This window comes from Penicillium samsonianum (assembly GCF_028829775.1).
Source record: "Penicillium samsonianum strain IBT 33392 chromosome Unknown utg000007l_segment0_segment0, whole genome shotgun sequence".
In the NCBI taxonomy this organism is placed as follows: Eukaryota; Fungi; Ascomycota; class Eurotiomycetes; order Eurotiales; family Aspergillaceae; genus Penicillium; species Penicillium samsonianum.
This window is the reverse complement of record NW_026643265.1, coordinates 110,818-137,485: the sequence shown is the minus strand read 5'-3', so window position 1 is coordinate 137,485 and position 26,668 is coordinate 110,818. Positions and strand designations below refer to the sequence as shown.

The following is a 26,668-nucleotide window of genomic DNA, read 5'->3' as shown; positions in this document are numbered from 1 at the left end:
CACAATTATCTACCAGAAGATCTAAGGCATGGACTTCATTTCTCCTATCGAGCAACTGCCTATATATCAGCGTAGGCTCAACAGCTGAATATCAGGTTTCTTACTAGTTTTTGTTGCTTCAAATCGACACTATTATTAATCGACTTGGGTAGATAGATGAGACCCCTCGGTGCCAATTTAAAGCCATGCTTCTCCTTCATCTCCTTTAAGGTGATCGGGCACGGGAGCTCGCAGACAGTGATCATTTTGTAGGCATAATCGTAGCCATTCCAGTCCTTGTGTCTACTGTTAAATTCGGCACTACCCAGCCCGTTTTCCTCTAGTGGAGGATCGCCGGAATTCCGCGTCCGCGCGGATAGTATTTCACAGACATGCGTGATGCTAGAGTGCGGAGCAGTGCGATAGAACCAGATTCTTTTCACACTAGGTCTGAGGCAGTATTTTCGAACCTCGTAGTTCTTCCTTCCATCGACAATTTGAGTCATATAGGGATCTTGCATCGGTAGGATAATGTCGCTGTGAGAAGGGCATATGCCCCTAGACTTCGCGCGGGACATAACACATGGAGAAGAAGTAAACTCAGAAAAGAAAAAAGGAAGAGGGAGAATGCAACATGTCTCTGTAGAAATGTATCTTATCGGGCCGGTTATTCACCGAAATATGCAAGCCAAAATGACTGGTCAGTATTCATTGGACACTCTTAAAAGCACACAGAAAACAGAGCGGCTAACGGCTGGTCTACTAGACCTTCCAAGATTGCCCTGGATCGTAGTTGCCTGTAACTTCCCAGGTTCTACCTGAAGATCATGGCACATAACCTTGGAAGATCTGTTTTTTAACCTAATTCTCTTGAAATACAATTGTGACAATGTATCATACATGATGATACACACTAGTTAATATTGTGGAACTTGCCTATACCCCCTCAACCTTCTCCCCAGGAGCCAACATCTTAATATACTTGTGCACCCCGGTCTCAAGCACCTCAACAGAATCCCCAACCCTCAGTACAAACTCCTCCTTCGCAGGTACAAGCTGCATCCCCAAACACGCATTAGTCCGATCCCCATCATCAATCCGCCGATATGATTTCAGCGTCCGATCCGGCTCAGCCTTATGTCTATCCCCAGAAACAGGATCAACATTGGGCAGCCGGCACCGAACAGTCCGACAAGAAGCGTGGATCTCCACGCCACCAATAGCAAGCCGTTTCCAGTGGTCTTCCTCAAAGGCAGATGGGCCTTGGACGATAATATTTGCGCGGAAGCGGCGGATGCTCAGTCTTGGGATTGCGTAGGCGCAGCGTGCTGCTACGTCCCGATGACTTGAGATGCTCAGTAGATGGATTGGATACGCGTCTGCGAAGGCCGTGTTTGGCTGGAAGCCTAAATCTGCTTTGCGCGGTGCGTTACGGAAGATCTGCCGTGAATGGGGTGCACTGGCGCGGAAGAGTGTCAGGGTGCTTTTTGATGGGTCGGACCCGAGGTATACGTGTAGTGATGCTGGGAGCAGTCTGCCGTAGTCATGGGCTAGAGGCTTGTCTTTCCAGATCTTGACTGGGACCAGTGGGAACTTGGAGTCCGCGGGTGGAAGCAGCGGGACTTGGAACGTCTGCTGGCTGTTGAGAAACTTGAGTGTCATGCCGACCTTGATGGGTAGACCCTTCCATCCTGCTGGCGGCATTCGTGGATACGATACCAGCATCACACCCTGCGATTTGACTTCTGGCAGGTCTGCATCATAATCTGGGGCAGACGGGTCAGGAACCCAGATCTCGGGATGGATCAAGGCTAGGCGATTGAAGCCTGCATTACGCAGGGTGCGAATGTTCCATTCATCATTGTTGTACTCTGCAAAGACGAATTGTCTATCAAATTCAAGCCCGGTTGGTACGACGTTCGAGACCTGCAGCTCGACCGCACCGCAGGATTTGAGTGGGTAGCTGAACAGTGCTTTCACGCGCCAGGATGGGCGACCGTGATCATTTTGATCACTGGATAGACCCTGGCTGCCCTTAGAGTCGAATTCATCGTCTAGGTTGCTTTGGCCTGGTGGAAGTCCTAGGCGGCGACATCCTTTGGGATTGATTGGTATTTTCAGTGTCTTCAGTGTTTTCAGAACAAGAAAAAGCACAGGCAGAAATAATAGGACGATCAAACTCGGGAGCATATCCCCGAGGGCGTCGATATTGGACATGGGGAGTATAGTATGCAGGACTCGAGATTGAGAGGGAAAAAAATCCCGCTCCCGGGTCTCCGAACCGTCAACATCCCACTGCCCTGCTTATGATGGCCTTTTTAATGTCAATTTTAGAGATTGAATACATCGTTGGAGCTTGAATTTATTTCCCTATTTTTCTCCTAGATTGGCTTTGCATTGGCTTTGCTGCCAGCCATCCTGATGCACCCATGAGCATCAACATGGACCTTCTCGGTCTCGACGGTCTCGAAGGGTTCGACGATGAAGACACGCGTAAGTAATTTCTCCAAATGGCCTAGAAAAAAAAAATACAGGCATTAAACTACTCCCCAGTGCCCGTGGTCTCGATCTCAGCATCGCAGTCCCTCAACGCGTCGGCCGCCACCCGCGACCCGATCGCGACGGGCCTGGCGCGTCTGGATGAGGCCCTGAATGACTTCCCAGACCAGCCCAATCAAGGCGGCATCCTGCGTGGACATGTTACAGAAATATTCGGACCCCCAGGAGCCGGGAAGACATCGCTGGCGTGAGTGCACTCCTATTCACACCGCCGGAGTCCGATCTGACCCATTTACAGGTTGAATATTGCATGTAATGCACTACGCGACGGCAAAGTAGTCTGGATTGGTATGTTCCTGCTGGTCCCCTGAGTCAGCTGCGCTGTCCTACTCACACCGTTAGATACGGGATGTCCCTTGCCCAGTCCCAGGCTCGAGGAGATGTCCGTCAACCTCGATGACTTTATCTATTTTCGAGCGCATACGCTGGCCCATCTTATAGCCCTGCTTGCACGTCCACCAAAGGGATTTCCACCGCCGGAAACAAATCTTATTGTTGTCGACTCTGTGTCGAATTTATTCCCAGCTTACTTCCCCAGCCCGCAAGAGCTCAAGGACCAACTCACCGAGGGCAAAATCACCGATAAAGCACACCTGCAATGGCTGCTCAATCGCAAATGGAATATTGCTAGCGAGCTAGCAACGCATCTAGCTAGACTCGCCGCGAGAAATATTGCCGTGTTGGCTATTAATCAATGCCATACGAAATTCAAGCCCCAATCTCACGCGGTTCTGCAGCCACTCTTGTCGGGTAGCGCGTGGGAGGCCAGCGTGCAAACACGCATTGCGGTCTATCGCGACCTGCCGGATGAGCGATTCGCAGAGGTTGAGAAGCGCGCGGGTAAGCCATTGCCCGAGCAAGCCGGGGAGCTGCTCGTTGCATTTCGCATTGAACCGGTATGTTGATGTCTCTGGACTGTTGCATGCGATTGCGCTTCTAACTTGTCTAGGATGGTCTTTATGAAATGGAGAGAAAGGAATCTCCGCCCTCCCAGCCTCTGACTCCCTTGCCAAAGTCCCCTCCCGACTTTGAGTACTATGATCCTCCTACCCCGATTCCTTCGCCTATATCCTCTGTGCTGTCTTCTGCACCACCATCCCCAGAATTGGAGTCTCCAAAACCATCGCCGTCTAAGTCGGCGTCACCAGAACAGCCTGTGCAGACACCAAACAAGAAACGGAAAGTGGAGGAGGTAGCTGACAGTCAGGATGAAGACTCCGAGGAAGAGGAGGTCCCATGGACCGACGAAACAACGCTGAACACGAATTAATCGTGAAATGATATATTATGTTGACCGATTATTAGATTATAAGCATCATAAGATGGTAGTAGAGAATACTATGTTGTATGTCTTTTTAATATCTTTGTTGGATATTTCTTTCAATACATATCTATTTTTGGGATTTGTTTTTAGACCAACCTTGGAAGTCTGTTTTTCTCACATGCAAAAATGAAAAGAATCCCACCAGATATTCAAAATCCTTCGAATCCTTCACAATTCCCACCAGCGCAATATAAATTAATAGACCTGGCCCCCAACTCCGATGCCGGACTATTGAATGAGATTTAACCGCTTCCTCCCGAGGTCCCCCCCGGCCCCAGGGTTACCCCAGACTTTTGGCCCCCTTAGAGTGAACCTGCCTATGAATACCCCATGCACACCCTTGAATAAGGCTTGTTTCGTTTGTTTCTCTTTCACGCGCTTAGACGAGTCCAAAACTTGATCTGCATGAGCATTGACACTTTCTGGCCCTGTACGACCAGTCCATATTCCACACTGCATTCATTCATTGATCTTTTCGCCTTTTTTCTTCTTTCCTTTCTTCAAAATTCTTTCATTTCCCCGTCCATAAGAATATGTGGACATACCAGACCGGGTGAACCAGACTCCCTCCTCGAGTCCGGTCGCTCATATAGCTCCTCCCAAAGCCCCGAATGAGTCTCCTCTACAATCATGTCCAACATTCCCCAGGACCTGCTGGATGGCATATCCGGTGCCCTCGCAAAAGAGGGTAACGTGCTACAGATGATCCTCGTCGCTTTCATCGGATTATCATGCTACAACGTCGCTGAACTAGTCGTACTCGTCCCAGCCACATTCCGCCGGTGGCGCGGGCTCTATTTCTGGTCCCTGCTTATCACAGGAGTGCTCGGTGTCGTGCCATACTCAATCGGCTTCCTGATGAAGTTCTTTACTCAGACTGATTCCGTGCTGTCGGTCACAGTCCTGACTATCGGCTGGTGGACCATGGTGACTGGTCAATCGGTGGTGCTGTACTCACGACTCCACCTTGTGCTACGGGATGAGCGCATGTTGCGCCGTGTATTGCAGCTCATCGTTGCAAATGTCTTGCTCCTGCATGTACCCACAACAATCCTCACTTACGGCGCGAACATAGTCCACAGCGGCGACGTCGCCTGGGTGAATGGGTACAATATCATGGAGAAGATCCAGCTGACCGGGTTCACGATTCAAGAGAGTCTGCTGTCAACGCTGTATGTGATAGAGACAGTTAAGCTGCTGCGTCTTGGGGCAGATGTGTCTTCGCGCCCGGATGCACGCAGCATCATGTACCAGCTGATCGGGATCAACTGCGCGATCATAGGGATGGATCTGCTGCTTTTGTGTCTCGAATATGCCAATTTTTACGCCGTGCAAATCACCATGAAGGGATTTATTTACTCGATCAAACTCAAGCTTGAGTTTGCCGTGCTTGGTCGTCTGGTAGATCTCATCCAGGGGTCCAGACATCCTATTTCCCTCGCTATTGCTGATACGTTGCCTCTTTGCTCGATGCAGAGACCACCTGAGACGCCGGATCGCAGTGAGGATTCGCCTTATGAGCAGGCTGAGCCGAAGGACTTTTTGGCTCTGCCGGTCGGAGGCCAAGTTGTTCAAAGGAGGATGTTTGTGGAGTCTGGGAGGGTGGCTTCATTAGCAATATGACGGTGTACAATATAATAATGATGATGTCGAACCAAGCTTGGAACTGGATATTTGGAGAGTAAAGTCCTGCAGGACAGGCCGTGTAAGCGGACGATTGTAAGAAATGGAAAGAAGATTGAAATTTTAAATCAAGGTGGCTCGGACCATCTTTCTGACGCTTCGAAGCGTCCTGGTTTTGCCATCAAGATATGGAGTATGGAGGTGACATAAAGTAGACCATTTAGGTAGGTAGCCGTCTGTGGGTGGCCGTGCGATTTGTAATGGGAAAATGTCAATCACCACCAGACAAAAAGGTAATGTTTCATTCGAGTCTACATAAATTATGTGTTCTCGTTCATAGATTGGTCAGGTAGTCCTCGATCTGCTCCTTGGTCAACTTGCGGAACCGTGGTCCCTGAGCACCCTCCACTCCTTCGAAGCCAAGCAGTTGGTCCGCTGGGGGGCCGACAATGCCTGAAAAGAAGTTAGTTGATATTCAGCAGACCCCTGGATACCCAAGCAGCCATAATGGGAGGAAACGAGGCAAAAATAACAAAAACTCACCGATTTCTATTGTGTCACCATTCATCTCACCCTCAATCGTCTCCTTGAGTGTCAACAGCGCGATATGGATGGCGTCTTCCAATTCTAGTCCTTCAGTGTACCGTTTCTCGAGGAAGGTCTTGGCGCTCGTTGCGTGTTTGCCGATGGCCGTCGCCTTCCATGGGTAGTAGCTGCCACTGGGGTCGACCTGGTACAGACTGGGCCCACCCTTCTGGATACCGCCAGTCTTGCTGGAGATCTTCTCCTCGGGGTCATCCTTCTTAGCCTCTTCCGACTCAGGCTCAACGCCCTCGTCCCAGCCTGCGACCAACAGACTGACACCGTACGGCCGCACACCACCGGATTGCGTAGCTTCTTGCACTACCCGAGCGACGTCCTGAACCAGTATACGAGTAGGTGGGTATTCGTTGTAGATGCGCTTGTAGCCTGTGTGCGAGACCTTGCGGGCCTTGTCGACCAGCACCCGGTAGTCGGGGCCCATGCCGGCGTAGACCATACCGATATCCGGCGTGATCAGTGAGATCTTGGACAGCGAGGGAGGGTCGATCAGAGGCGAGGAGGACTTCTTCTCAGTCGCGAGGACAATGCCGTTCGTAGCTATCACGGGGGCGGTCAGCTTGGTGCTATGTGGGAGAGCTTGGGCATTTGGGTACCTTTGATACCAAGGGCAGTCACACCCTGGTTGACGGCGTTCAGGGCATATTCTATATTGATCAGTTATTGATGCCTAAGCTCAGAAACGATGGTCCCTACCAATTTGCACCAGCTTTCCGCTGTAATGGAGCTGGGTTAGCACGCTGTCAATTCCATACGACAAGTTGTCCTTACCTGGGAGAGAATGTAGTCAAGGAGAATGAGTATCGGTCCGCCATGATTTGCTGTTAACAGGAAGAGAAGAGGAGGAGATGGAAAGATCAAAAGAAGGAAGCTGTGTTGTAGGCAGAGATGGGTGACGTTTGGCGCGGTAGAGCTCACGAAAGGCGGTGACCAGATCGGGATTAGCCGTGGGGTTTGGGACACCTTCGGCTTTTCTGCTTTTCCTCTTCTTGTCGTTCTCTTTTTTCCAACACCTCAAAAAAGAAATAGTAATTCTCCCTCGGCCTTCTCTTGTCAAGGTTCGAGTAAATCTCGATGTGAGAACCAATGGCAGACACACAGCATTACCCTCCACGGGTCTGTCGCATTTGCCTAGAAAGCGTGCTGCCGACTTTCCAACCCTCAGAATTCCTCCAGAAGCCTCGAGTGGTTTATGAATCTTCCGATCCAGAATCTGGCCGTCTGTTAAGCCCTTGTCAATGCAAAGGCTCCTCGCGTTATGTTCACGAGGGCTGCTTGCAGTCATGGCGCCATGCCGACCCCAAATATGGGACGAGAAACTTCTGGCAATGTCCCACCTGCGGCTTCCAGTATCGCCTGGAGCGTCTGACTTGGGCTCGGTGGATCAGTAGCGCCACTACCCAGCTAATCCTCACACTCGGCATTCTTTTGTTAACCGTATTCCTGCTTGGATTCATTGCTGACCCCATCATTGATTTTTACTTGGGCCCCACGGATGTTTACGCCGAATTGGTCGAGGAAGATGCCTCCTGGTTGGGACACTTTCTCAAAGGACTCGCGTCTTTAGGCCTGTTGTCGTTCCTCAAGACCATATTTGCGCTGTCGCCTTTTCCCTGGAATCTCCGGTCTGTCGCATCAGGGCGCAATTCGGGCCGTAACCGGGCCGCCCAGTTGAACTGGCTAGTGGTCATGGTTGGCATCGGTACTTTCCTTTGGGTATGTGTGGTCACATTTGACTATATCTGACTTGGCTAACCCGCAGACAGGCTGTCTACAAAGGTGTTCGGTCATGGAGTAGACGAACGCTCGAAAAGGCTGGCGAACGAGTCATGGACGTCCCAATACCAGGTGACGAGAATGATATGGATGTCCCAGTACCGGACGACGTTGGAATGAAGGAAGAATAGTTCCAAGCAACGAACTCGCACTACTTAAGTTGCCGTCCTCCTCTGCCCCATGAGACGTCGATTAGTCAATGTGCGAAGAACAATAACTGCCTTCGTTAACTCTTGATTGTCTGCCTGAGAAGCAAATGATTGGCTCGAGAACGTCTTGTTCTCAAGTCATTCGCTGCTTCATCAATCAGGCAGCGTTCTTGGGGAAGACAGTCCACCACTCAATTGTAAAGGAGCGTTCTGACCCTCGAGTCTGATCTATTAGCGCTTTTGGATTGAGCAGCGGTAAATTCATGTATAGTCATACTTCCTATTCAATCTTATTGTCATATTGTCACATTGTCTATTGGCTATTGTCCATTGTCACGCGCGCGTCTTATTCAATAACTTCAATGCATAATTATGGCAGCAGTCTGTCTCGTTCTAACAACACCTCGTCTCTCTCCCCCTTCTTCCCTCTTCTCCCCCTCATGTAACTCAACATCCACCCCATCTTCGCAAAATGGACGACCTCCCACCAGGCTCAGGTCTCGCGGTTGTCCGCTCTCAAGTCGCGATGGACTCGGAATCGGAGGAATCTGGACCTACTACTCCCACCAACGCAGATACTGCAAACACAGAGACTGAACCATTCCCTGATACTGAACCATTCCCCGAATACAACGAGTCCGAGTGTGAGATGCTTGCATCTTCCATCGCAGCCGAGAATCGCCACGAGGAAGCATGGATCTACGCTCTCGGCAGAGCCGCTCAGCAAGAGATCCGCATGGTCCATGTCGACCCTAACATCATTCCATATTTCCAAAGTGACCCGTCTTGCCGCAGCCAGGTCGTCCTCGAAAAGCTGCGGGACCTTCTCGCCGACCCGCAAATGCGTCCTGAGATCCGCGACCAATTCATTACTATCATCAACGCTACCCTTCAGTTCAACCTTGTCATCTTTCACCAAAGCCCGGAGTTTCTGGCTCCCAAAGAAGTCGAAGATGCAGAGCTCCCCCTCGAGACCGTTCTCAACCACATCGAATTCATGGAAGAGATGCTCAGAGAGCAGCTGCAGACTGCCGAAGAGGTTTCTTACGCCTTGGAAGACATCTCGGTAGAGGCTACCTCGGCCTACGAGCGACTCTGCAAGATGGCGACTGTGTTCGCTAAGTAAGTCGCACTACCCTCTACTTCAGCACCTCTAATACTCAATGAACAGGAATATGAAAAAGTCTCGTTACCTTGAGCAACGACTGCTTGCTTTGTACATGGATATGTATGAGGAATGGGTCCACAGTCCTTTCCTCTGTCTGCGCAATCGTCAACTCCTGAACGAGCAAAACCCTACCAGAGAACGCACCAAGCTTTCGCGTCGTGTCATTACCATCTGGGAGCTGATGAACAGCTGCATCGAATGCTACGGTACCTTGGCCTGGGTCACTCTCTCGATCAAACGACAGTACTTTGCCCCGGTGATGGGTTATCTTTGTGATTCGCCAGAGATCTGGGAGCACTGCTGGGATCAATACAAGGCAATGGAGAAGGATCGGCACCAGGCAACCCAGAAGGTTCAGCACAAGCCATCCGAGCGAAACTTGGCTCAATGCGCCACCATCTGAACGATGAACGATGGAAGAGCCACTGGACCATGGCATTTCATGGAATATCTCTTCCATATCTACGATTTTACGATTTGTCTTTGATGTCTCAAATACCCCAGATGCAATGTATCAAGAAACTGAACAAACGCATAACGAATTCAATGTGAAAATTCTATTTCAACCTATCTCCCCTGTAAAGCTCAAGCCGTACTATCCTTATAAGCCCCAAGCTTAAACAACTTCTTCGCATTCTCCCGTCCAATCTTCAACCGATCCGTATTCGACATCTCCGCCGAATCAAACCACTCACATGCATCCCCAAACGTTTCAAACGGATAATCAATCGAGAACAAAATCCGATCCGCCCCAACCTCGGCCATACAAAAGTGAAGCGTAGTAGTCGAGAAATGTCCCGACGTCGTAATCCACAAATTCTCCGCAAAGTACTCCCGAATCGTCCGCTTACATGTCTCCGCAAGTCCAAGCATCTTCTTCCGATCCTCAAACCAGTGGTTAATCCGCCACATATCAAACGGTATATGCTCCCCCAGATGTCCAAGTATAACTTGCAACTTGGGGTTCCGGTCAAACACCCCATTCGTCACCATCCCAAGAACATGCAGGCTGACACCCTGCGCGAACGACAGCGGAGGCCCAATCAGCCATTTCCGATCAGCCCAGAGTTTATCGTAGATCGTGCCTGTCGGGTTGCGAGGGTGCAGGTACAGCGGTACGTCGAGCTCAGTACACGTAGCCCAGAAGACGTCCCATTTCTCGTTGTCGTAGAAGATCATGTCATCGCCGTCGACGCCGGCGCGCTGCGTGTCGTTCACTAGTGCCCCCAGGAACCCGTGCTGGGTTACGCAGCGTCGGAGCTCGGCTGCCGCTTCTTGTGGGTCGTGCATGGAGAGCGTGCTGGATGGGTTAGCTGGATGTACACATATATATTATGGAGACATTGATTCCCATGCTAAATTTGGGGTTGCAACTTACGCAAATGCGGCAAACCGATCCGGGTGCGCTTTCACTTTCTCCGCGATGTAATCGTTGATCTCAACGGCGAGCGCTTGTGCGTCCTTTGCGTCCCAGATATCCTGTACACCAGGTGCTGTGTAGCTGAGGATCTGGAGACCGACGCCGTGGCGCTCGGCGAAGTCAAGTCGGATTGGTCCGACGTCGTTGATCTCTGCTGTGTGCTTGTCTGTGTCGGTTGCGAACATGCCCGCCCACCATTTTGTCTTTTCGTGGAATCGGGGGAGCGCGAAGGCTTCTTCGAGGGCGATTTTGCCGAGCATTTTGGTTGTCTAGTAAGGGAGTAAGAGGGCTTGAGGATGGAGACAATCTTGCGCATGGGGTTCTGAGCTGCTTTATAGTCCATGCGGGGACCCCGCACTTCGGAAGCAGGTGTTATCATAACCTTTCCATCGGAATGTTCATCGGATGTCAAACCTTGGAAGTACGTACATTATCCATGGATGCATGCAAGGGAAGCATCCGACGGCGGTTCGCCGTCGGGGCGGATGCGGGGAGCGGTTGGCAGCGGCCGAGATGGACATATTATTGTTTTTTATTCCACATATGTAGGTATTCTAGGTCAACTATACTACGTGCTAGGTCTGGTCACAGATCGTAGTCCAATTCCATGAGTAGGTGGGTCACGTTTGGATTGAACGATCTTAATCGCTTCTTCATCGATCAAGCCTTTGGCAACCAAATGGCGGACATATTCCATAGTCCATTCTTGACAGCGCTTGTTGGTGGTCTGGAAAATCGAGAGTGTGAGCTTAATCCAATCTTACAATGTTGCACCAGAGTGTATGCCGTGTTACTCACATCGTTGACAGGTGCCATGAACTTCTAATTGATCCCCGGAGTCGAGATTTGTGTCGCCGCTAGTTCGATCTTCCCTCGGGGGGTGGAGTCGATAGATGGAGCCGCACCTGGGGAATCAACGATGTCGGACGAGTGGACCTGGCCGATTGAAAAGGTCTGGTCGTGAGGATCGAGACTGGGATTGTAATTTCGTTTGAACTCCAGGACGTAGCCTGCCATTGGTGCACCAACCGCGTGGATTTTGGTTCCCCGGTCGGGATTCGTAGCCGATGGGACAAATATTGAGAAGTGGGCTCTTTGGAAGGATGTGTTGCGAGCAGAGATGAGATATATTGTTCTTGTGGCCATGATTGTAGAGAGGGAATGGATGTGAGATGGTTAAGAAGCTATCAAGTACGAGTCATGTGGCTAACCGCTCCAGTTAGTTACCCAATGCTTGACAAGGTAATTATACTCGGTTTGAGTACATACACTTTAATTGAAATATTTATCGAAAGATATTTCAATGAGGCTTTTCAACCTAGAACTAGAAGTAATTGATTTGTTCGGACGGCCACTAATTCATACGGTGGCGTCGGCTCGGAGAAAGGAAATAGAATGAGCCCTGCGAGTTTCGAGAATAACAGCATACAAAGCTGCTACTTCTCAACAAACTTGATTCCGCATTCCTCCTTCGGGCGGCAAGTCGCAGAGTCATTCCAATCGGGAAGGGGAAGTTGATTGATCTTTTCGCCCTGCCCATCAACCATTGTAATGTCAAATTGCATCCAAGCATAAACAACCACCAGTTTCATGGTCAACGTAGCAAGTCGCTGGCCTTTGCAAGCATGCTTCCCCGCACCCCAGCCAATGAACGGTGTTTCCTTTTCAATTCCCCGAGAGGGATCCCAGCGGCTTGGGTCCGGGTAGTACTTGGGGTTGAGTGCTGTATCCGAAAATGGATAGACAACGAGAGACCCCGAGGGGATAACGTATGGCCCGATTGTAAGATCTGGTCCGGTGTTCTTTCGCACTGCTGTGTATGGCTGTGAGGTGCGCAGTGTTTCACGTATACAGAGGTCGAGATTGGGCGTTTCGGATTCCCAGGCTGTGAGTGGGATTTCGGAGGAGGGCTTGGATAAGGCTGTTCCCAGAGAGAGAGGCTGATGAGGATGTGTGAGTCGATACAAAGGTTTTAATCTCCTCTTGAACACTCGAGGACCAAGTTGGGTCCGAGGAGATTTGCATGATCAGCCATGTCACTAGGGAGGATACTCGTTAGTCATTGTCTTTGGTGTTGCTGAATATCAAACGTACCTATTGTTCCGGTGGCACGAGCTCCAGCTAGTGATAGCCCTAGCATACACTTCGGAGAGAGTCAGGTTCCCGATCCAAATAGTTGAAAAGTAAACAAGTGGTTAGAATACATACCCCGAAGATTTGAATTGTACCATCTCCATCATCAATCATCTGCTGCAGCATATCATCCCTCTTGATTCCGCTCCTCTTCCGGTTGTTAATGGCCGCTTGAACAATCCTGTAGATTTGAACAGAAGCAAAGAACTTCTGGAACAAGGCTGGGCCAGGTAACCAAGGGAACCAAGTTGAGTATGGGTTAGTGATAGAGTCGACAGTGTCGACAAGTGACTTGAGACGAGCTGAAAGAACTGAATCATTGGCGATATCAAAGGAAGCAATGCACATGACCAGTTGAAAAGTGACCTAAGAGGAAAGCAATATGTCTCAGTTTCCCATATATTAAAGATAGAACCCAGATTCACGTACCTCGTGAAGGGAAGAGCAGGGGTCAAGAATACGCTCGTTACCCCATGCGTCCATTTTACGCTGGCATTCTGACAGAATCAATGGAATCACTATATGTATATTAGTCATGGTTCTACCTCATTGAGAACGGCATAGACTAACATTTCTGGAGATTGTCAGGTCGTTGAATCGAAGCCATTCGCTTGACTACGCCACTGACTTGGTGGGGGTCAAATTGAGCAGCACCCTAAATGCGAGAATTTAGTTACTACCGAGATGAAAATATGTCATTGGGGGTCTTACACTGCCCATCATGATCGAAAATGTATCGTACAAACAAAGACCCTTCTCCTTGAAGAAGATTTGTCGGCCTTCATCCCCGGAAAGAACAGTGGCGTTATGTCGGAACAGACTGGTCTGATAGATGGAAGATGATGTAGCCTTGAAGCCATCTTTGATGAAATCAAACCTCTTCTCAAAGAACAACTGGGTGACCTTCCAAGCAGGCAATTGCAAGCGCGGAACGGAATTGCCTTTTTTGGGGGAAGATGCCACCGGCACGTAGAGTACTTTGTAGAGCAAGGCAGAGAGTAGAAGGATCACTGACGTGAGACCACCCAGATCTCGAAGAGTAGCTGAGGAGTCATTGCATGAAGCAAGTGCCAGCCGAGTCAAAGTGCTCTGCAGCATTGTGAAGAGGTTGTCAAAGAGAAGCGATTGCAGAAGTTGGAACTGAAGAACTGAACAAGATAGTTCCAAGGAGATCTTTATACCCCGAAAGGATAGCCCCCGAAGCGGGGGAATTCAACGACGACAAGTAGATACTCCTGCCGAAAGTGAAATGATCAATTGCGCCGAGCCAATGACCAATTTCCCGTGGTTCCTTCCATAAATGTTGTCAGGGCAAGCTAATGCCCGGGTTGCAGCCAGATCGAGTCGACTGCGCCGTGCTTCACACCTTCCCTGACCCACAGCACTTAAAAACCAACCTATCCCGCAAGTCTTACTTTGTTCCAAGGTTGGAATCGGCTGCATCTTGAAGCCGCTGTTGGCTTTTGTCTCGGATATTGTCAGCATTAGCGCGATGCATACCAGAATTTAGATTAAAGTGGACCGCTAAGGCGGGCCGTTGACGCCAAATCAGGACTGAGGCTTATACTTCTATTTTATTTTTGTATAGATGTCATAACTTTCTCACCCGGGAGTTCGGATTTGAGCGAGTTCTGGTGCCTACATTGGGGCCGGGGGCCTCTTTAGGTTAGGTCAGGCATCCAGGGCATTTAGAAACCTACAAATTCGATCTCACCATGGAGAGCTGAGATTGTGTAAGCAACTTTTGACGACCTCGGGAGCCAATTAAGCATGAAGACTATAAGGGCAAATGGATACCCATTTTCCCAATTATAGTACATATATGTAATTGTGGGGTTTAGAAGGCTGAGTGGTGTTGAATATTTAGGGCATGATAGAATGCTTGGTCTTTACTTTCGTCTTTCAGGGTATATATGCAAACCCTGATTTTTTTAAAAAATTATTTTCTACAGAGACCTTGCATGATTCCTGACTCTTTCCCAAGTAGGCCCTTCTACAGTGATTCCAGATCAATCTTGGAAATCACAAAGTTGTTGTGGGAGGGGGGCCAAAAAACGTCCGATTTAAATCTCATTCCTTCTCGTATAAAAAGCCCGAGAGTCATCGATTTTATAATAGAACACGATCTTACATACGAACTCTGACTATTATCGTGGCGATCCACGTGTGTCTGACTCATCTTTTGCGGCTTAGTACCCATATAGAACCTAGGCTCTTTTCTTCTCAATTAACAATCCTCATAGGCTGACACCAGGATCAGATTCGCTTAAATTCTTGGGTTGCATGTGCCAATTATTTTCTGCGGCTGATGACAATGACATTATGGAGACCAAGAACCAACAACGACTTTATGGTCTCCCCCGATTGGCTAAATTCTTAGTTTGCATACAAGCGCAGCCATTTGACGTTGCTTAGCGCCGTTGGGTGCGCCACAATGCACCCTGGGTCGAGCTGATTGGTTTCGGACGCTGGCTAACCTATTAACGAATGTAATATAATTCATATGATAATCCTTCACGAAAAAGACGAGGAACTAGAATAGTCGAAGGCGCCCAATAAGGGAATAATAGGAAGAGAACTCCGAATTGCTATATGGGAATTGTTGAAAGTACCATTTAATCTCATAAATTTCAATCCAATCACACGAAGTCACCTTCCTTCATATAAACTGCATAAAAAAAGGATCTAGACTCTAGGCATTTCAATTCAGGCCAATCCTTCTGTGAGCGGGGGCTAGGGATATACCCTTGGAACTCTTGAAAGTGCTTTTTTATTATAGATACCAATATGTCAGAGTAGTTATATGCTAAAAAAGAAAACAAAACGATCTATGGACATTTTCCATTGAATCCATCTCTTCAAATATAGACCAAGGGCTACTTCATCAAGCATTAAATCCCACATCCTGAGCCTTGACCAATTCCTCCCTCTCATAAAGAACCTCCGGTCTAATAACCCTTCTTAACAAATATCGTTTGAAGAAATACCCAATTTGCCTCAACCCATACCGCGCATGGAACCTTGTGGGCACAGAAAAGACCTGATCCAACTCCTCAAGCGCCTTCGCCTTCGTCTCAGGCATGAACAAGAGTACCATCCACCATCCAACCAAACACCAGCTTGCGTGCCAAGCAAATGCTCCCTGTGTTGTGAATGCGGCGCGCAGAGACGGCCACGTCACGCCCAGGATGAAATTACAGAACCACATCGTTGCCGTGCCTAGCGCCATCCCGTATGATCGGACATATAGCGGGTATACTTCGGCTGTGTATGTGAATGGTACGGGTCCCTCGCCCGGTGAATAGACCACGCCGAAAAGATATGTCCCTAAAGCGATGCAGGTGAGACGTGCATTGTGGCTGCTCTCTGGGATCCAGAAACTGAACCCTGTGAATAACATGGCCATGGCCATGAGTGGGAAAGTAAGTAACAGGAGGTTGCGTCGGCCGAATGTGTCAATTGTGTAGATTGCCGGTATGGATAGGAGCCAGTTGATTAGGCCCCAGCCTAATGAGGCGGCTAAAGCAGCCGGTGGGGAGAATTTGGCCTAGAGCTTCTGTTAATGTTCTGTTGGAAAGAAAATAGGATCGATAGCTTTGGGCTGACCTCGATAAATATCTCGGAAGAATAGTATGAAATAACATTCACACCACAGAACTGCTCAAGTCAGTTATCTCTGCAAGTACTTCGGTATATCTTGCTGAAAATCCACACTCACCTGCTGCATAAACATGACAATCTGAGGCGCCAACATCGCTCGCCGATTTCGCGGAACTTTAACCAGTTCCAGCATCTTGTTACGCCCAAGCTTCATACTATTCTCAGCCTCCAGCAGGGTATGCATGTAGTACAGGTCACGAGCTGCTTGGATTTTATGATTTCGCAGCGTACAGATGGACCTGTAAGCACGGTAATACTGCTTCTGGCGCATGTACCAATGCGGCGACTCAGGACAAGCAAAGACAAAACAGCAAACGACCAGAGCCGGGAACATCGCCGAGGCCATCATACAGCGCCAATTCAGGCCGACGATGACAGTCGAGTCGACCTTGTAGAAGATGAGGTCTGACGCATAGCCGACCATAATCCCGAACGCCGTCCACACATGCCACTGCATGACCAATGCACCACGGATGGACGGCGGCGCCGTTTCGGCCGCGTATATCGGCACAGTCGCTGATTTGGGCCAATCCCGAAGCCTAGCATGAATCGTGCAACAAACATCGCCCACCAGGTTGAGACAAATCCCTGCCAGAGACAGGTTATTGCAGACAAGCAGCATGCTATGAAAATTGTGCCGCGGCGTCCGAACCAGTGGTTGAATGGGACTGTCAGCCAGGAGCTGATGAAGGCGCAGCAGAGGTATGGGGCTGAGTTCACTAGACCGACGAGCCAGGCACTCCGAGAGGATTCATCGCCGATGCCGAATTGGTGTTTGTAGAATATTTGGGCTCCGTTGACAACTCTTTGGTCTGTTATTGTCAGCAGGGGTATTCTTCGAGATTTGGGAACCTCTCAGACTGAACTACTACTTACCCATTCCCTGAACTATAGCGGATAAAGAACACAATGTAATAGCCACATACATCTTCCATGGCTGTGACCAGCGATGGGTGAACTCCTGGCCCAGTACTCTCTTCTCCTGGTTTGTTAGACCGGCGACATTCGCATATCGTTCGGGAGACTGTGCCAGCACAGCACCCAGCTCGAAAGCACGGATATCGGACTCATCGCCCATCTCGTGAAGTTCAGCAAACGTGCGCCCCTGATTTCGTAGCTCGGTATGGCTGAGCCCAGCCAACGGATTGGAGAGTTTCGCATTGATACTGCGCCGTGCTCGCTCGGCAGCTGTCCCAAATGGCCGTTGCGGTACGACTTTCTCGGACAGCGTGGCGTCAATTTTCTCCTGTTCTATCATCTCTCTATCTTAAAGTCTATGCAGAAAAAGATTTGACGAGACGATGTTTGGTTTTTAGGGTTGGGAAGGACTGAGATCCCAAGACAAAGAAACTCGAAAGCAAGCAAAACATTTTTGGTCTCTTCCCTCGAGGATATGTATGGAGTACGTCAATGTGCATGCACAGGAACATTCAGGTGGGTCTATCAAAGAATCTGCCAAAGAACGGGGCATGGGGTTGGAGGGCACGGATTGCACTAGATGGGTATTCTTGGAAGTGATTGGCAGCTAGGGCTCATGGCAGACAAAGGATCGTGATCTGCTGTTTGCCCCATTTCGGGCTGTGCCTGCACAACTTCTTGGCAATAAATTCAAGTGGAGTAAAAGGAATGAATTATAAACTTGACGGAGATCGTGGGAACTACTTCGATGTATACAATATTGTAGTCCCGATGTCACAGCGCTTCCATCTGGGGCACGATCTATCCCGTAAGCACTACAACCTGGTAGTGACCAAATATCGAGTTCAAGACTGATAATGTGACTGGAAGGGATATATGCCTGGCTCTTTTCTTTGAGCTTGGAAGTGTTGAGAGGGATGAATACACTACGCGAAGAGCACAATGGAGGATATGTATGTTTATGTCAAAGTTATCAATTGAATTATTGGCCCAAGACCTAGTTCTATATGGAGACGAGCATTCGGCAATCTGTGAAAATCTGTGAAAATCTGTAATCATATTAGCAATGATCGCATTGACTCGACAAGAGGATTAAAGTCAAGAAGCTCTATCAGTTAACATTTATATAACAATTTTTATCAACAATATAGTTCAGAACAGGTCTGTGTGAAAAGGTCACTCATCATAAGAGCGGGAGGCCAAAAAAAAAAAAAAAGACAATTCAAAAACTCACAATTTGAATCTTCAACTGTCCCGTCAATAAAATAATTCATGATCATATCGGGGACAGCTTGGCATCTCGGAGGGAGAAGCTTGGCAAGCTGAAGCTTCATCATGCTATGGGCTTGCCATGTACAACCAGAAGGTCAATATGGTCAATTTTCAAAGAAAAGAAGTCATTAAAACAAACAAAAAAAAAATGAGAAGAGATGTATTTGATGAAGAGGAAATGATGGGAGGATGAAAAAATTAGAGCGCGTTAAATAGTAAGTGGAGTGCTAGTTTGCACTGTTTGCACTCTCAAAAAAAAAAGTGGAAGATGCAATTTACCCAAGTCGACTCTTCGGTTTTGGTGAAATTATTTTGGCATACTGTTGGATCAGAGTATCTTTTCGCTTGTGCTCTGGAATACTCTCTCAAAAAATTATGAACGATACAGAGAGCCCCAGACTGGAGGAGCAACAGAGTAAGATCGACCTGAAAAAATACCCTAAAGAGTCTCGACTAATCGATATCTACAATATACAGCTCCTACCAAGTCTCCCTTTACAAATGTCCGTACCGATGGTCGAGCCTTCAACTCTGCCAATTGGCGCATGAAGGTTGAAAGCCCAGCAACACCATCGCGCACCAATGCTAGCCCAAGCGCGAGCCCCAACCCAAACCCCAATACCTCCCGCGCAGCCTTTAGCCGGCCCGGAGCGCACGTCCCCCAAGCGATTAACGATGGCCGCCGCCTATACGTTGGCAACATGCCATACACGGCTAAGATGGAGGATGTGGAGGCGCTGTTCATAGCGGCCGAGTTCCCTATGTATGCCTGCACCATTTGAACCTGATGGCCCAGCCATGAAGCGTCGCCAACTGAACTCCCAAATAGCGAGCGCATAGATATTGCCATTGATCCTTTCACCGGCCGGAACCCTTCCTACTGCTTCGTCGACTTGCAGAACAAGGAGCATGCCGAGCGCGCCATGACCGAGCTCGATGGTCGTGATATGTTGGGTCGCCCGGTCAAAATTAAGCCCGGTGTGGCCAAGTCGCAGGAGCGCATTCAGAATCCACCTGAGCCATTCCGCATTGATCACTGGCGTCAGCAAGAGAGACCTAGCTTTGCTAAGGTCAATAGTGACTCTAGCAGCCGCGTGTATGTCGGTGGTCTACCGCGATTGACCGACCATGGGGCTGTGCAGAGCAACATGGAGCTTTTCTTCAAAGGATTCAAGATGTAAGTTTAGATGGCTTGGATTCCTGGTGTCCTGTGATCAGTACTGATGCCCTGTTATTTGCAGTGAGAATGTCAGCAAGGTCTTCACCCCTCACCCCGCTAAGAGGTTCGATCCCGGCGAGCACTACTATCTGTTCGTCGATGTGGGTACTCCCGAGCAAGCCCAGAAAGCCATGGATACCCTGAATGGTCGGGAAGGACCATGGGGTGGTCCCCTACGTATACAGTTTGCTCGTGGTCCCAAGGATGCCTGATCTAAGTACAGGGGCTTGCCTAAAAAAAATAAGTATTATTAATGATAGGACGTGTCACATTGCATGAGCTATGATACCTGAATAGACTAAAAATTACATGCATAATTCTCTGGCTACTATTTCCTTTTTGTTTCTTAGTGCCTGTTTATTTGTTGAAGATTAGTCGGCTGACAACTTGGGAGTTGAAGGATCTGAATATCTTGGCTTTGTACTCCGTAGAGACAATATCAAGGCTGTTATATATCAGATAAAACTGACTATGACAAATATGTCATGACGGATAGCCGGACTACTGGCGGCCAGCTCATAGGGCCACTTTTCTTCTATAATTCACTCATCCGCACACCCGAAGATGATACCACCTCAAGGAGGTAAGTATTCATCCGTGAAGCCAGTGAGAATATTGCCCATGTTGAGTTGAAGCTCAGCAACTAGTTATATATTATATGGCCACATCTGCAACACTAGCTCAATGAAGGACCCCGGTGTGATGACCTCGGGAAGAAAAGTGTATTATTCCAGCCCGAGGTTGGTAAATCGATTTGGCCACCATATATCGAACTTCTGTGCACAACATTGTACTTTGTTTAGTTGATTCTCTCTGGATTGCCTACATGTAATAAGCCCGGGTATAAGCGCCCGTATAAAAACAGCCGCATGCAGGCATCAATCATCCTTGGAGGGTTAGTATGTATGCAAAATGGATATAGGGTTTTATCTGTTCTAGCCTTTATAATCTAGATTAGAGATAGCAATATGTCAATAGATCCCCGAATAGCGTCTTATATATATATGTAGAAAACAAGCCATTATCCTCTATAATGGTACATACTAAATCTATCCAAGATGTTCAAATGTCAAAGTGGATTGATTCACGATGGGATGACGTTAGTGGGGAATCCAGACTCACCGCATTATGCGCCTCCCTGAATTCTGTTTCTTCTGTTTCTTCTGTTCTGTTTCTTTCTGGTTTTTTATCTTTTTTTTTAAATCTTTTCTTGGTGAATTCATATTATAATTCATTCCTGCAGGTTATATTCTCAATATCTTCTTGACCAAACCCCTATGTTGGGTTAAGTTCTGCTTTTTGGTTCTCCGGCTTCGGGTCGGAATTGTCCCTAATCTTCCCGAGATTCTTGTATTTGCCCTTCTTCATATAACATCAACCTCAAAATGGCATCAAAAAGTGTCCGACGCCAGCATAAGGCATTCATTGCAAGTGTGAGTGGAATTTCTCCGTTTTTGCCCTTTGATACCCGCGGGGTTGCTACGTTGTTACTCTGCCGAGGCTTGCATTGCGTATATGTGGGCTAGATTGATATGGTTGATTTGGGATTATTGATCTCTTTTTGTGTTGGATTAAGTATAAGATGCCTTAAATGGCTTTGCCGGGGTATACAGATGCGAAATAGATGAGACTGTGCAAGAGTACTTATCCATGCGCAACTATACAAGTTTGGGTCTATTATACCTTCTATCTTGTCTACCTTCTGCTTTCTTCTCTTTCCCACAACCCCCACTGCAACCAGACACTCTTGCAACCTCACTTTTTTTTGTTTCTCCCAAAAAAAAATGTCAGCCGTTAACTTTGCTACGCAGTCCGACGACTCAAAGATATGTGTTGTCATGGTGGGCCTCCCGGCCCGAGGCAAGAGTCTCATCGCCGGCAAGGGTAAGTGAACCCGCCATCCGTAAATGAACATGTGAGACTGACTTTGTGACAGCTATGCGCTATCTGGGCTGGGTCGGTATCCCTGCACGTGTCTTTAATGTTGGTGGTTATCGCCGCTTCAACACTCCACAGCCACAGGCCGCCTTCTTTGACCCTCACAATGAAGAAGGCGAGCGCATGCGCCGAGCTGCCGCGGAGGCTGCCATGTCGGACATGCTTCAGTGGTTTAACGCCGGGAAGGGTGTTGTGGCTATCTTGGATGCTACCAACTCCACAAAGGACCGCCGCAAGTGGATCTATGAGAAATGCACCGAAGCTGGCATTGAGGCTCTCTTTGTTGAGTCGATTTGTGATGATGAAGATCTGATCATGACCAACATCAAGGAAGTCAAGACGACATCGCCAGATTACAAGGGCCAAGATCCTGAAGTGGCTGCCCTTGATTTCCGCAACCGCATTCGCAACTATGAAAAGGTCTACGAGACCATCGATGATGACGAGAAGAACTACACTTATGTCAAGCTTATCAACGTGGGCTCGACGGTCATCATCAACCAGATCAAAGATTATCTGTCCAGTCGTCTAGTCTATTATATCCAGAATATTCACATTAAGCCTCGTTCAATCTGGCTATCAAGGGTGAGTCAAAATATCAAAATCACGGACCATTATTTTGAAGCGGGACTGACGAAAATAGCACGGTGAATCCGAGTTCAACCTGACCGGCCGGATTGGAGGCGACTCCAACATCTCCGAGCGCGGCGAGGCCTACGCCCGCGCACTCCCCGAGCTAATGCGCAAGTCTGGTATCCCTGAAAACACCAAGATTGTGATTTGGACCTCAACCTTACGCCGCACTATCCAGAGTGCCCGCCACCTTAAGGCAGAGACTAGCTATGAGACGCTGGAGTGGAAAGCCCTGGATGAGCTGGACTCGGGCGTCTGCGACGGTCTGACCTACGAAGAAATTGCTGAGAAGTACCCAGAGGATTTCGCCGCCCGCGATGAAGACAAGTACAACTACCGCTACCGCGGTGGTGAGTCCTACCGCGACGTCGTCATCCGCCTTGAGCCCATCATCATGGAGCTAGAGCGCAGTGAGAATGTCATTATCGTTACCCACCAGGCTGTCCTCCGCTGCATCTACGCTTACTTTATGAATGTACTCCAGGAGCAGAGTCCCTGGATGGAGGTGCCGTTGCATACTCTTATCAAACTCACGCCCCGCGCTTATGGAACCGAAGAGCAGCGCTTCAAGGCTGATATCCCCGCTGTGTCGACCTGGCGTGGGAAGGGGACATCGGCGAGGCACCAGGAGTTCCCCGCTGAGGGAGAAAAGAAAGAGGATACGGAAACCAAGAATTAGGGATGTGTTGATCTGCATCGGCGTGGCGTCACCTGGATGTGATGGGAATTCGGACTGCATGAGATATTCAGATACCAAAAACATGGTTTTTCTTTGATTATACGTTACATACTTTAAATCAACATATTTTTCTTCAAGTCATGCTCCTCCCGGGTTTATCATAATACTCATGCCTCATTGGAAAGTTGAGGTTCATTTCGACAGAGATGGCATGGTTATGTAGACATTAGACACCTCCAAAAACAACTTGGTGACATCCTTTTTCTCAGTTACAACCCGCTTTGAATGAACATCACACCAGTAGCTATCATTCTATTCCAAGCAGAGAAAACTTGTATGAACAACCGACAAGAGAAGCCAAGATCCCAACCAGTTCTCGAAGCCCAGATATATGCTGACTCATGTCTGACTCAGCGCCGGACGTCATGCGGAGAGCTCCAGTAACAGCGCCCCTCGAACCTCCAGCGGAAGGAATTGAAGACAGCACGCCCATGTTGTCAGCATTTACCGCGCGGCCGCTCGTGGAGCTCAAGCCGCGCGACAAGTCCCGCATCGAGTCGGTCCTAGCTTACGGTGACCGCCTTGTCGCTGGCTTAAACAATGGCAACCTCCGTATCTACCGCGTCACCGACGACGGCAAGACCGAGCTCCTCCGCGAACTGGAGAAATTCTCCCGATACAAGATCGAACAGCTTGCCTTGATTAAGGAGGCTAACGTGCTGGTTTCTCTTTCTGGCGGTTATGTCTCGCTCCACGATGCGCAGTCCTACGAGCTTGTTGAACAGCTAGCCCAAACGAAGGGCGCTTCTGTCTTTGCCATCACGTCAAATGTTGTCAATGATGCCGATACAAATGTGCCCGCTATTGTTTCCCGCTTGGCAGTTGCCGTCAAGCGAAAAATTCTTATGTGGGCGTGGCGCGACATGGAGCTAGAACGGGATACGGCTGAGCTGAGCTTGGTTAGTGGGGTCAAGACTCTCACCTGGGTTGCGGCTACACGGCTAGTGGTTGGGCTGAGCTCGAGCTTTGTTATGGTCAATATTGAGAGTGGACAGTTCACGGACCTGGCTGGGCCGGGCAGCATTGAGGAATCAGGCCGGTTCACGGGCGTTGGTGCCGCGAGCATGAGCTATATTGGTATGGGAGGCATGGTGTCGCGGCCGCTTGTGACAAGACTACGTGAAGGTCAGATTCTTCTGGCTAAGGACATCAACACGAATTTCATTGATGTCGACGGCCAGCCTCTCGGTCGGAAGCAGGTGCCTTGGAGCCATGCGCCGGTGGAGCTTGGATACTCGTACCCATTTTTGTTGGCTTTGCACGACTCATCCAAGGGTGTGTTGGAAGTACGGAATCCGGAGACCTTGTCGCTACTGCAGTCTATTCCGTTGCCGTCGGCCAGTATCTTGCACATTCCGCAGCCGAATATCAGCCTCGCCCATGCCGGTAAAGGGTTCCTTGTGGCGAGTGACCGCACCATCTGGCGCATGGAAGCTCTGAGCTATGATACCCAGATCGATGCTTTGGTTGATGGTGGTTATCTAGATGAGGCCATCAGCTTACTCGGCATGCTGGAGGATGCTCTTTTACAGGATAAGCCCGGTCGACTGCGCGCGATAAGACTTGAAAAAGCACAGAGCTTGTTCGCCTTGAACAAGTACCGGGAGTCTTTAGATCTTTTTACTGAGGTTTCTGCACCCCCAGAGAGTGTCATTCGCCTCTACCCTTGCTTGATTGCGGGTGATCTCTCTACGGTCCCGGAGCCTGAAGTTCCGAATGGAAAGGCGAACGGGTCCCAGAGTGATGGCTCGTCCGATGATGTTGCTGCTGGACAGGCATCCACACACGCAGAGTCTATTATATCTTCTGTGCGAAAGCCCGATGAAGGAAGCGAGGCTAGCAGTATCCGTGGAGACGACAAAGGTACGGCAAGCTCCCATTGCTTTTGAATCCATGCTAACTAGTTATAGGTCTTCGAATTGCTGTCCGCGAGCTACAAGGATACCTGGCTGACGTTCGCCGACGCTTCCAGCGCTTCCTTAACCCCGATGGATCTCTCAAAGCTGCTGCACCAGTCGAAGCCACAGACGAGGCAAGTGACTCGGTTCTTAAGCTGCTGGATTTCCCATCCCCCGACGAGTTTGCCACCCAAATTTGTGCCAAGGCACGGTTGGTTGACACCACTTTGTTCCGTGCACACATGTTCGCGACGCCATCGCTAGCTGGATCCCTCTTCCGCATTGCCAACTTCTGTGACCCAGAAGTAGTCATGGAGAGACTTGAGGAGACTGGTAGATATAACGACCTAATAGATTTTCTTTACGGCAAGAAATTGCATCGCCAAGCACTCGAATTGCTCCGGCGCTTTGGACAGACAGATAACGGTCCTCTGAGCGGACCGACACGCACAGTTGCCTATCTTCAAAATCTACCGCCAGACCAAATTGATCTGGTTCTCGAGTTCGGAGAATGGCCGCTTCGTGCGAATCACGAGTTGGGAATGGAGATATTCTTGACCGACACTGAAAATGCCGAGACATTGCCTCGTCCACGAGTCCTCGCATTCCTTGAGAAAATAGACACCGCGCTTGCCATTCAATACCTCGAGCATGTCATTAATGAATGGAACGACATGACGCCGGACATACACCAGCGCCTGCTCATCTTATATTTAGATCAACTTACATCGAACAATGAGCAAGGGGAATGGAAGGAGAAGTTCTTGACGATGTTGAAAGAGAGCGAGCAATACTCGCCAGCGAAGATGTTAGATCGGCTCGATCGAGAGGGTATGTTGCGAGCCACTCCTGTGAAACAAGCCATTACTGACATATCCCAGATCCCAACTTCTACGAAGCCCGAGCTATACTATTTAGCAAGATGGGCCAGCACCGACAGGCGCTCGAGATTTACGTGTTCAAACTTGCGGACCACGAGAAAGCAGAAGAGTGAGTGATATATCATTTCCCCCAGAGCAGTAATTGCTAACACCAGAAAGATACTGCAACCAGGTCCACCTCGCCGAAAAGGCCGAAGAAGAAAATTCCATCTACCTCACCCTCCTTTCCCTCTATCTCTCCCCGCCCCACGGCTATGAGCCTCAAAACGACCCCGCAATTGACCTGCTAGCCAAGCACGGCTCACGCCTCCCAGCCGACGCCGCATTGAAACTCATACCAGATAAACAGGCTGTGCAGAAACTTGAATTCTATTTCAAGGGCCGCATGCGCGCCGCAAACTCGGTTTTCAATGAAGCGCGCATCGTGGCAAACCTGCGCAAGGCACGGGATATGCAGATCCAAGCCCAGCTCGCTCTTGGCGAGGGCATTCGTGGTGGAGGCACACGGGCTCGCCACGTCACTGTCACCGAGGAGCGAATTTGTGGCGTCTGCCATAAGCGTTTGGGTGGGAGTGTGATCAATGTTTTCCCCGAGTAAGTTGTTTCTAGTCATATGTCTTTTTGGCCTGTTCATAGCTGACTTGTTTCTAGTGATACCGTGGTTCACTTGGGGTGTGCCAATCGAAAATCCAGTGTTCGAGCTGGGTAGTGCGTTTGCTCTCCTGCATCTGCATTCGCGGGGTCGTTCGTGTTCTTGTTCATATCCTTGGTTTTCCTTT

The 26,668-nt window shown here is 49.1% G+C and overlaps 14 protein-coding genes across 14 annotated transcripts; 7 read left to right on the top strand and 7 right to left on the bottom strand.

The window, feature by feature from the left end:
* Positions 1–66: 66 nt before the first annotated feature.
* Positions 67–485, bottom strand: N7471_010849 (uncharacterized protein; the record flags this gene model as incomplete). The annotated part of the gene is made up of 2 exons (XM_057283568.1): positions 67–84; positions 105–485. 2 exons carry the CDS (start codon positions 483–485, stop codon positions 67–69), a joined length of 399 nt encoding a protein of 132 aa, XP_057129834.1.
* Positions 486–915: 430 nt separating this feature from the next.
* On the bottom strand, positions 916–2,196 carry N7471_010848 (MOSC domain protein; the record flags this gene model as incomplete). Its single annotated transcript, XM_057283567.1, has 1 exon — positions 916–2,196. The coding sequence occupies one exon, from the start codon at positions 2,194–2,196 to the stop codon at positions 916–918; it is 1,281 nt and encodes a 426-aa protein (XP_057129833.1).
* A 97-nt stretch (positions 2,197–2,293) lies between these two features.
* N7471_010847 (uncharacterized protein) lies at positions 2,294–3,827 on the top strand. The gene is made up of 5 exons (XM_057283566.1): positions 2,294–2,472; positions 2,533–2,725; positions 2,777–2,826; positions 2,881–3,434; positions 3,488–3,827. The coding sequence occupies exons 1-5, from the start codon at positions 2,409–2,411 to the stop codon at positions 3,806–3,808; spliced, it is 1,182 nt and encodes a 393-aa protein (XP_057129832.1). The 5' UTR covers positions 2,294–2,408; the 3' UTR covers positions 3,809–3,827.
* A 665-nt stretch (positions 3,828–4,492) lies between these two features.
* N7471_010846 (uncharacterized protein) lies at positions 4,493–5,485 on the top strand (the record flags this gene model as incomplete). Its single annotated transcript, XM_057283565.1, has 1 exon — positions 4,493–5,485. One exon carries the CDS (start codon positions 4,493–4,495, stop codon positions 5,483–5,485), a length of 993 nt encoding a protein of 330 aa, XP_057129831.1.
* A 334-nt stretch (positions 5,486–5,819) lies between these two features.
* On the bottom strand, positions 5,820–6,900 carry pre8 (proteasome core particle subunit alpha 2; the record flags this gene model as incomplete). The annotated part of the gene is made up of 5 exons (XM_057283564.1): positions 5,820–5,938; positions 6,029–6,625; positions 6,682–6,732; positions 6,782–6,801; positions 6,857–6,900. 5 exons carry the CDS (start codon positions 6,898–6,900, stop codon positions 5,820–5,822), a joined length of 831 nt encoding a protein of 276 aa, XP_057129830.1.
* Positions 6,901–7,105: 205 nt separating this feature from the next.
* Positions 7,106–8,396, top strand: N7471_010844 (E3 ubiquitin-protein ligase MARCH). The gene is made up of 2 exons (XM_057283563.1): positions 7,106–7,801; positions 7,852–8,396. The coding sequence occupies exons 1-2, from the start codon at positions 7,172–7,174 to the stop codon at positions 7,990–7,992; spliced, it is 771 nt and encodes a 256-aa protein (XP_057129829.1). The 5' UTR covers positions 7,106–7,171; the 3' UTR covers positions 7,993–8,396.
* Positions 8,397–8,482: 86 nt separating this feature from the next.
* Positions 8,483–9,581, top strand: N7471_010843 (uncharacterized protein; the record flags this gene model as incomplete). Its single annotated transcript, XM_057283562.1, has 2 exons — positions 8,483–9,132; positions 9,182–9,581. 2 exons carry the CDS (start codon positions 8,483–8,485, stop codon positions 9,579–9,581), a joined length of 1,050 nt encoding a protein of 349 aa, XP_057129828.1.
* A 182-nt stretch (positions 9,582–9,763) lies between these two features.
* Positions 9,764–10,858, bottom strand: N7471_010842 (amidohydrolase family protein; the record flags this gene model as incomplete). The annotated part of the gene is made up of 2 exons (XM_057283561.1): positions 9,764–10,478; positions 10,557–10,858. The coding sequence occupies 2 exons, from the start codon at positions 10,856–10,858 to the stop codon at positions 9,764–9,766; spliced, it is 1,017 nt and encodes a 338-aa protein (XP_057129827.1).
* Positions 10,859–11,420: 562 nt separating this feature from the next.
* Positions 11,421–11,744, bottom strand: N7471_010841 (uncharacterized protein; the record flags this gene model as incomplete). Its single annotated transcript, XM_057283560.1, has 1 exon — positions 11,421–11,744. The coding sequence occupies one exon, from the start codon at positions 11,742–11,744 to the stop codon at positions 11,421–11,423; it is 324 nt and encodes a 107-aa protein (XP_057129826.1).
* Positions 11,745–12,034: 290 nt separating this feature from the next.
* N7471_010840 (cytochrome P450) lies at positions 12,035–13,829 on the bottom strand (the record flags this gene model as incomplete). Its single annotated transcript, XM_057283559.1, has 7 exons — positions 12,035–12,538; positions 12,564–12,637; positions 12,693–12,741; positions 12,807–13,097; positions 13,161–13,249; positions 13,302–13,386; positions 13,443–13,829. The coding sequence occupies 7 exons, from the start codon at positions 13,827–13,829 to the stop codon at positions 12,035–12,037; spliced, it is 1,479 nt and encodes a 492-aa protein (XP_057129825.1).
* A 1,786-nt stretch (positions 13,830–15,615) lies between these two features.
* N7471_010839 (Major facilitator superfamily domain general substrate transporter) lies at positions 15,616–17,649 on the bottom strand (the record flags this gene model as incomplete). The annotated part of the gene is made up of 5 exons (XM_057283558.1): positions 15,616–16,278; positions 16,338–16,388; positions 16,450–16,930; positions 16,954–17,203; positions 17,268–17,649. The coding sequence occupies 5 exons, from the start codon at positions 17,647–17,649 to the stop codon at positions 15,616–15,618; spliced, it is 1,827 nt and encodes a 608-aa protein (XP_057129824.1).
* Positions 17,650–18,956: 1,307 nt separating this feature from the next.
* Positions 18,957–20,012, top strand: N7471_010838 (uncharacterized protein; the record flags this gene model as incomplete). The annotated part of the gene is made up of 4 exons (XM_057283557.1): positions 18,957–18,996; positions 19,059–19,344; positions 19,411–19,758; positions 19,823–20,012. 4 exons carry the CDS (start codon positions 18,957–18,959, stop codon positions 20,010–20,012), a joined length of 864 nt encoding a protein of 287 aa, XP_057129823.1.
* A 1,173-nt stretch (positions 20,013–21,185) lies between these two features.
* Positions 21,186–23,050, top strand: N7471_010837 (bifunctional nucleoside/nucleotide kinase/histidine phosphatase family protein; the record flags this gene model as incomplete). Its single annotated transcript, XM_057283556.1, has 4 exons — positions 21,186–21,233; positions 21,612–21,684; positions 21,737–22,323; positions 22,382–23,050. 4 exons carry the CDS (start codon positions 21,186–21,188, stop codon positions 23,048–23,050), a joined length of 1,377 nt encoding a protein of 458 aa, XP_057129822.1.
* A 425-nt stretch (positions 23,051–23,475) lies between these two features.
* On the top strand, positions 23,476–26,598 carry N7471_010836 (putative vacuolar morphogenesis protein AvaB; the record flags this gene model as incomplete). Its single annotated transcript, XM_057283555.1, has 5 exons — positions 23,476–24,973; positions 25,021–25,839; positions 25,890–25,998; positions 26,049–26,483; positions 26,541–26,598. 5 exons carry the CDS (start codon positions 23,476–23,478, stop codon positions 26,596–26,598), a joined length of 2,919 nt encoding a protein of 972 aa, XP_057129821.1.
* Between the last annotated feature and the right edge of the window lie 70 nt (positions 26,599–26,668).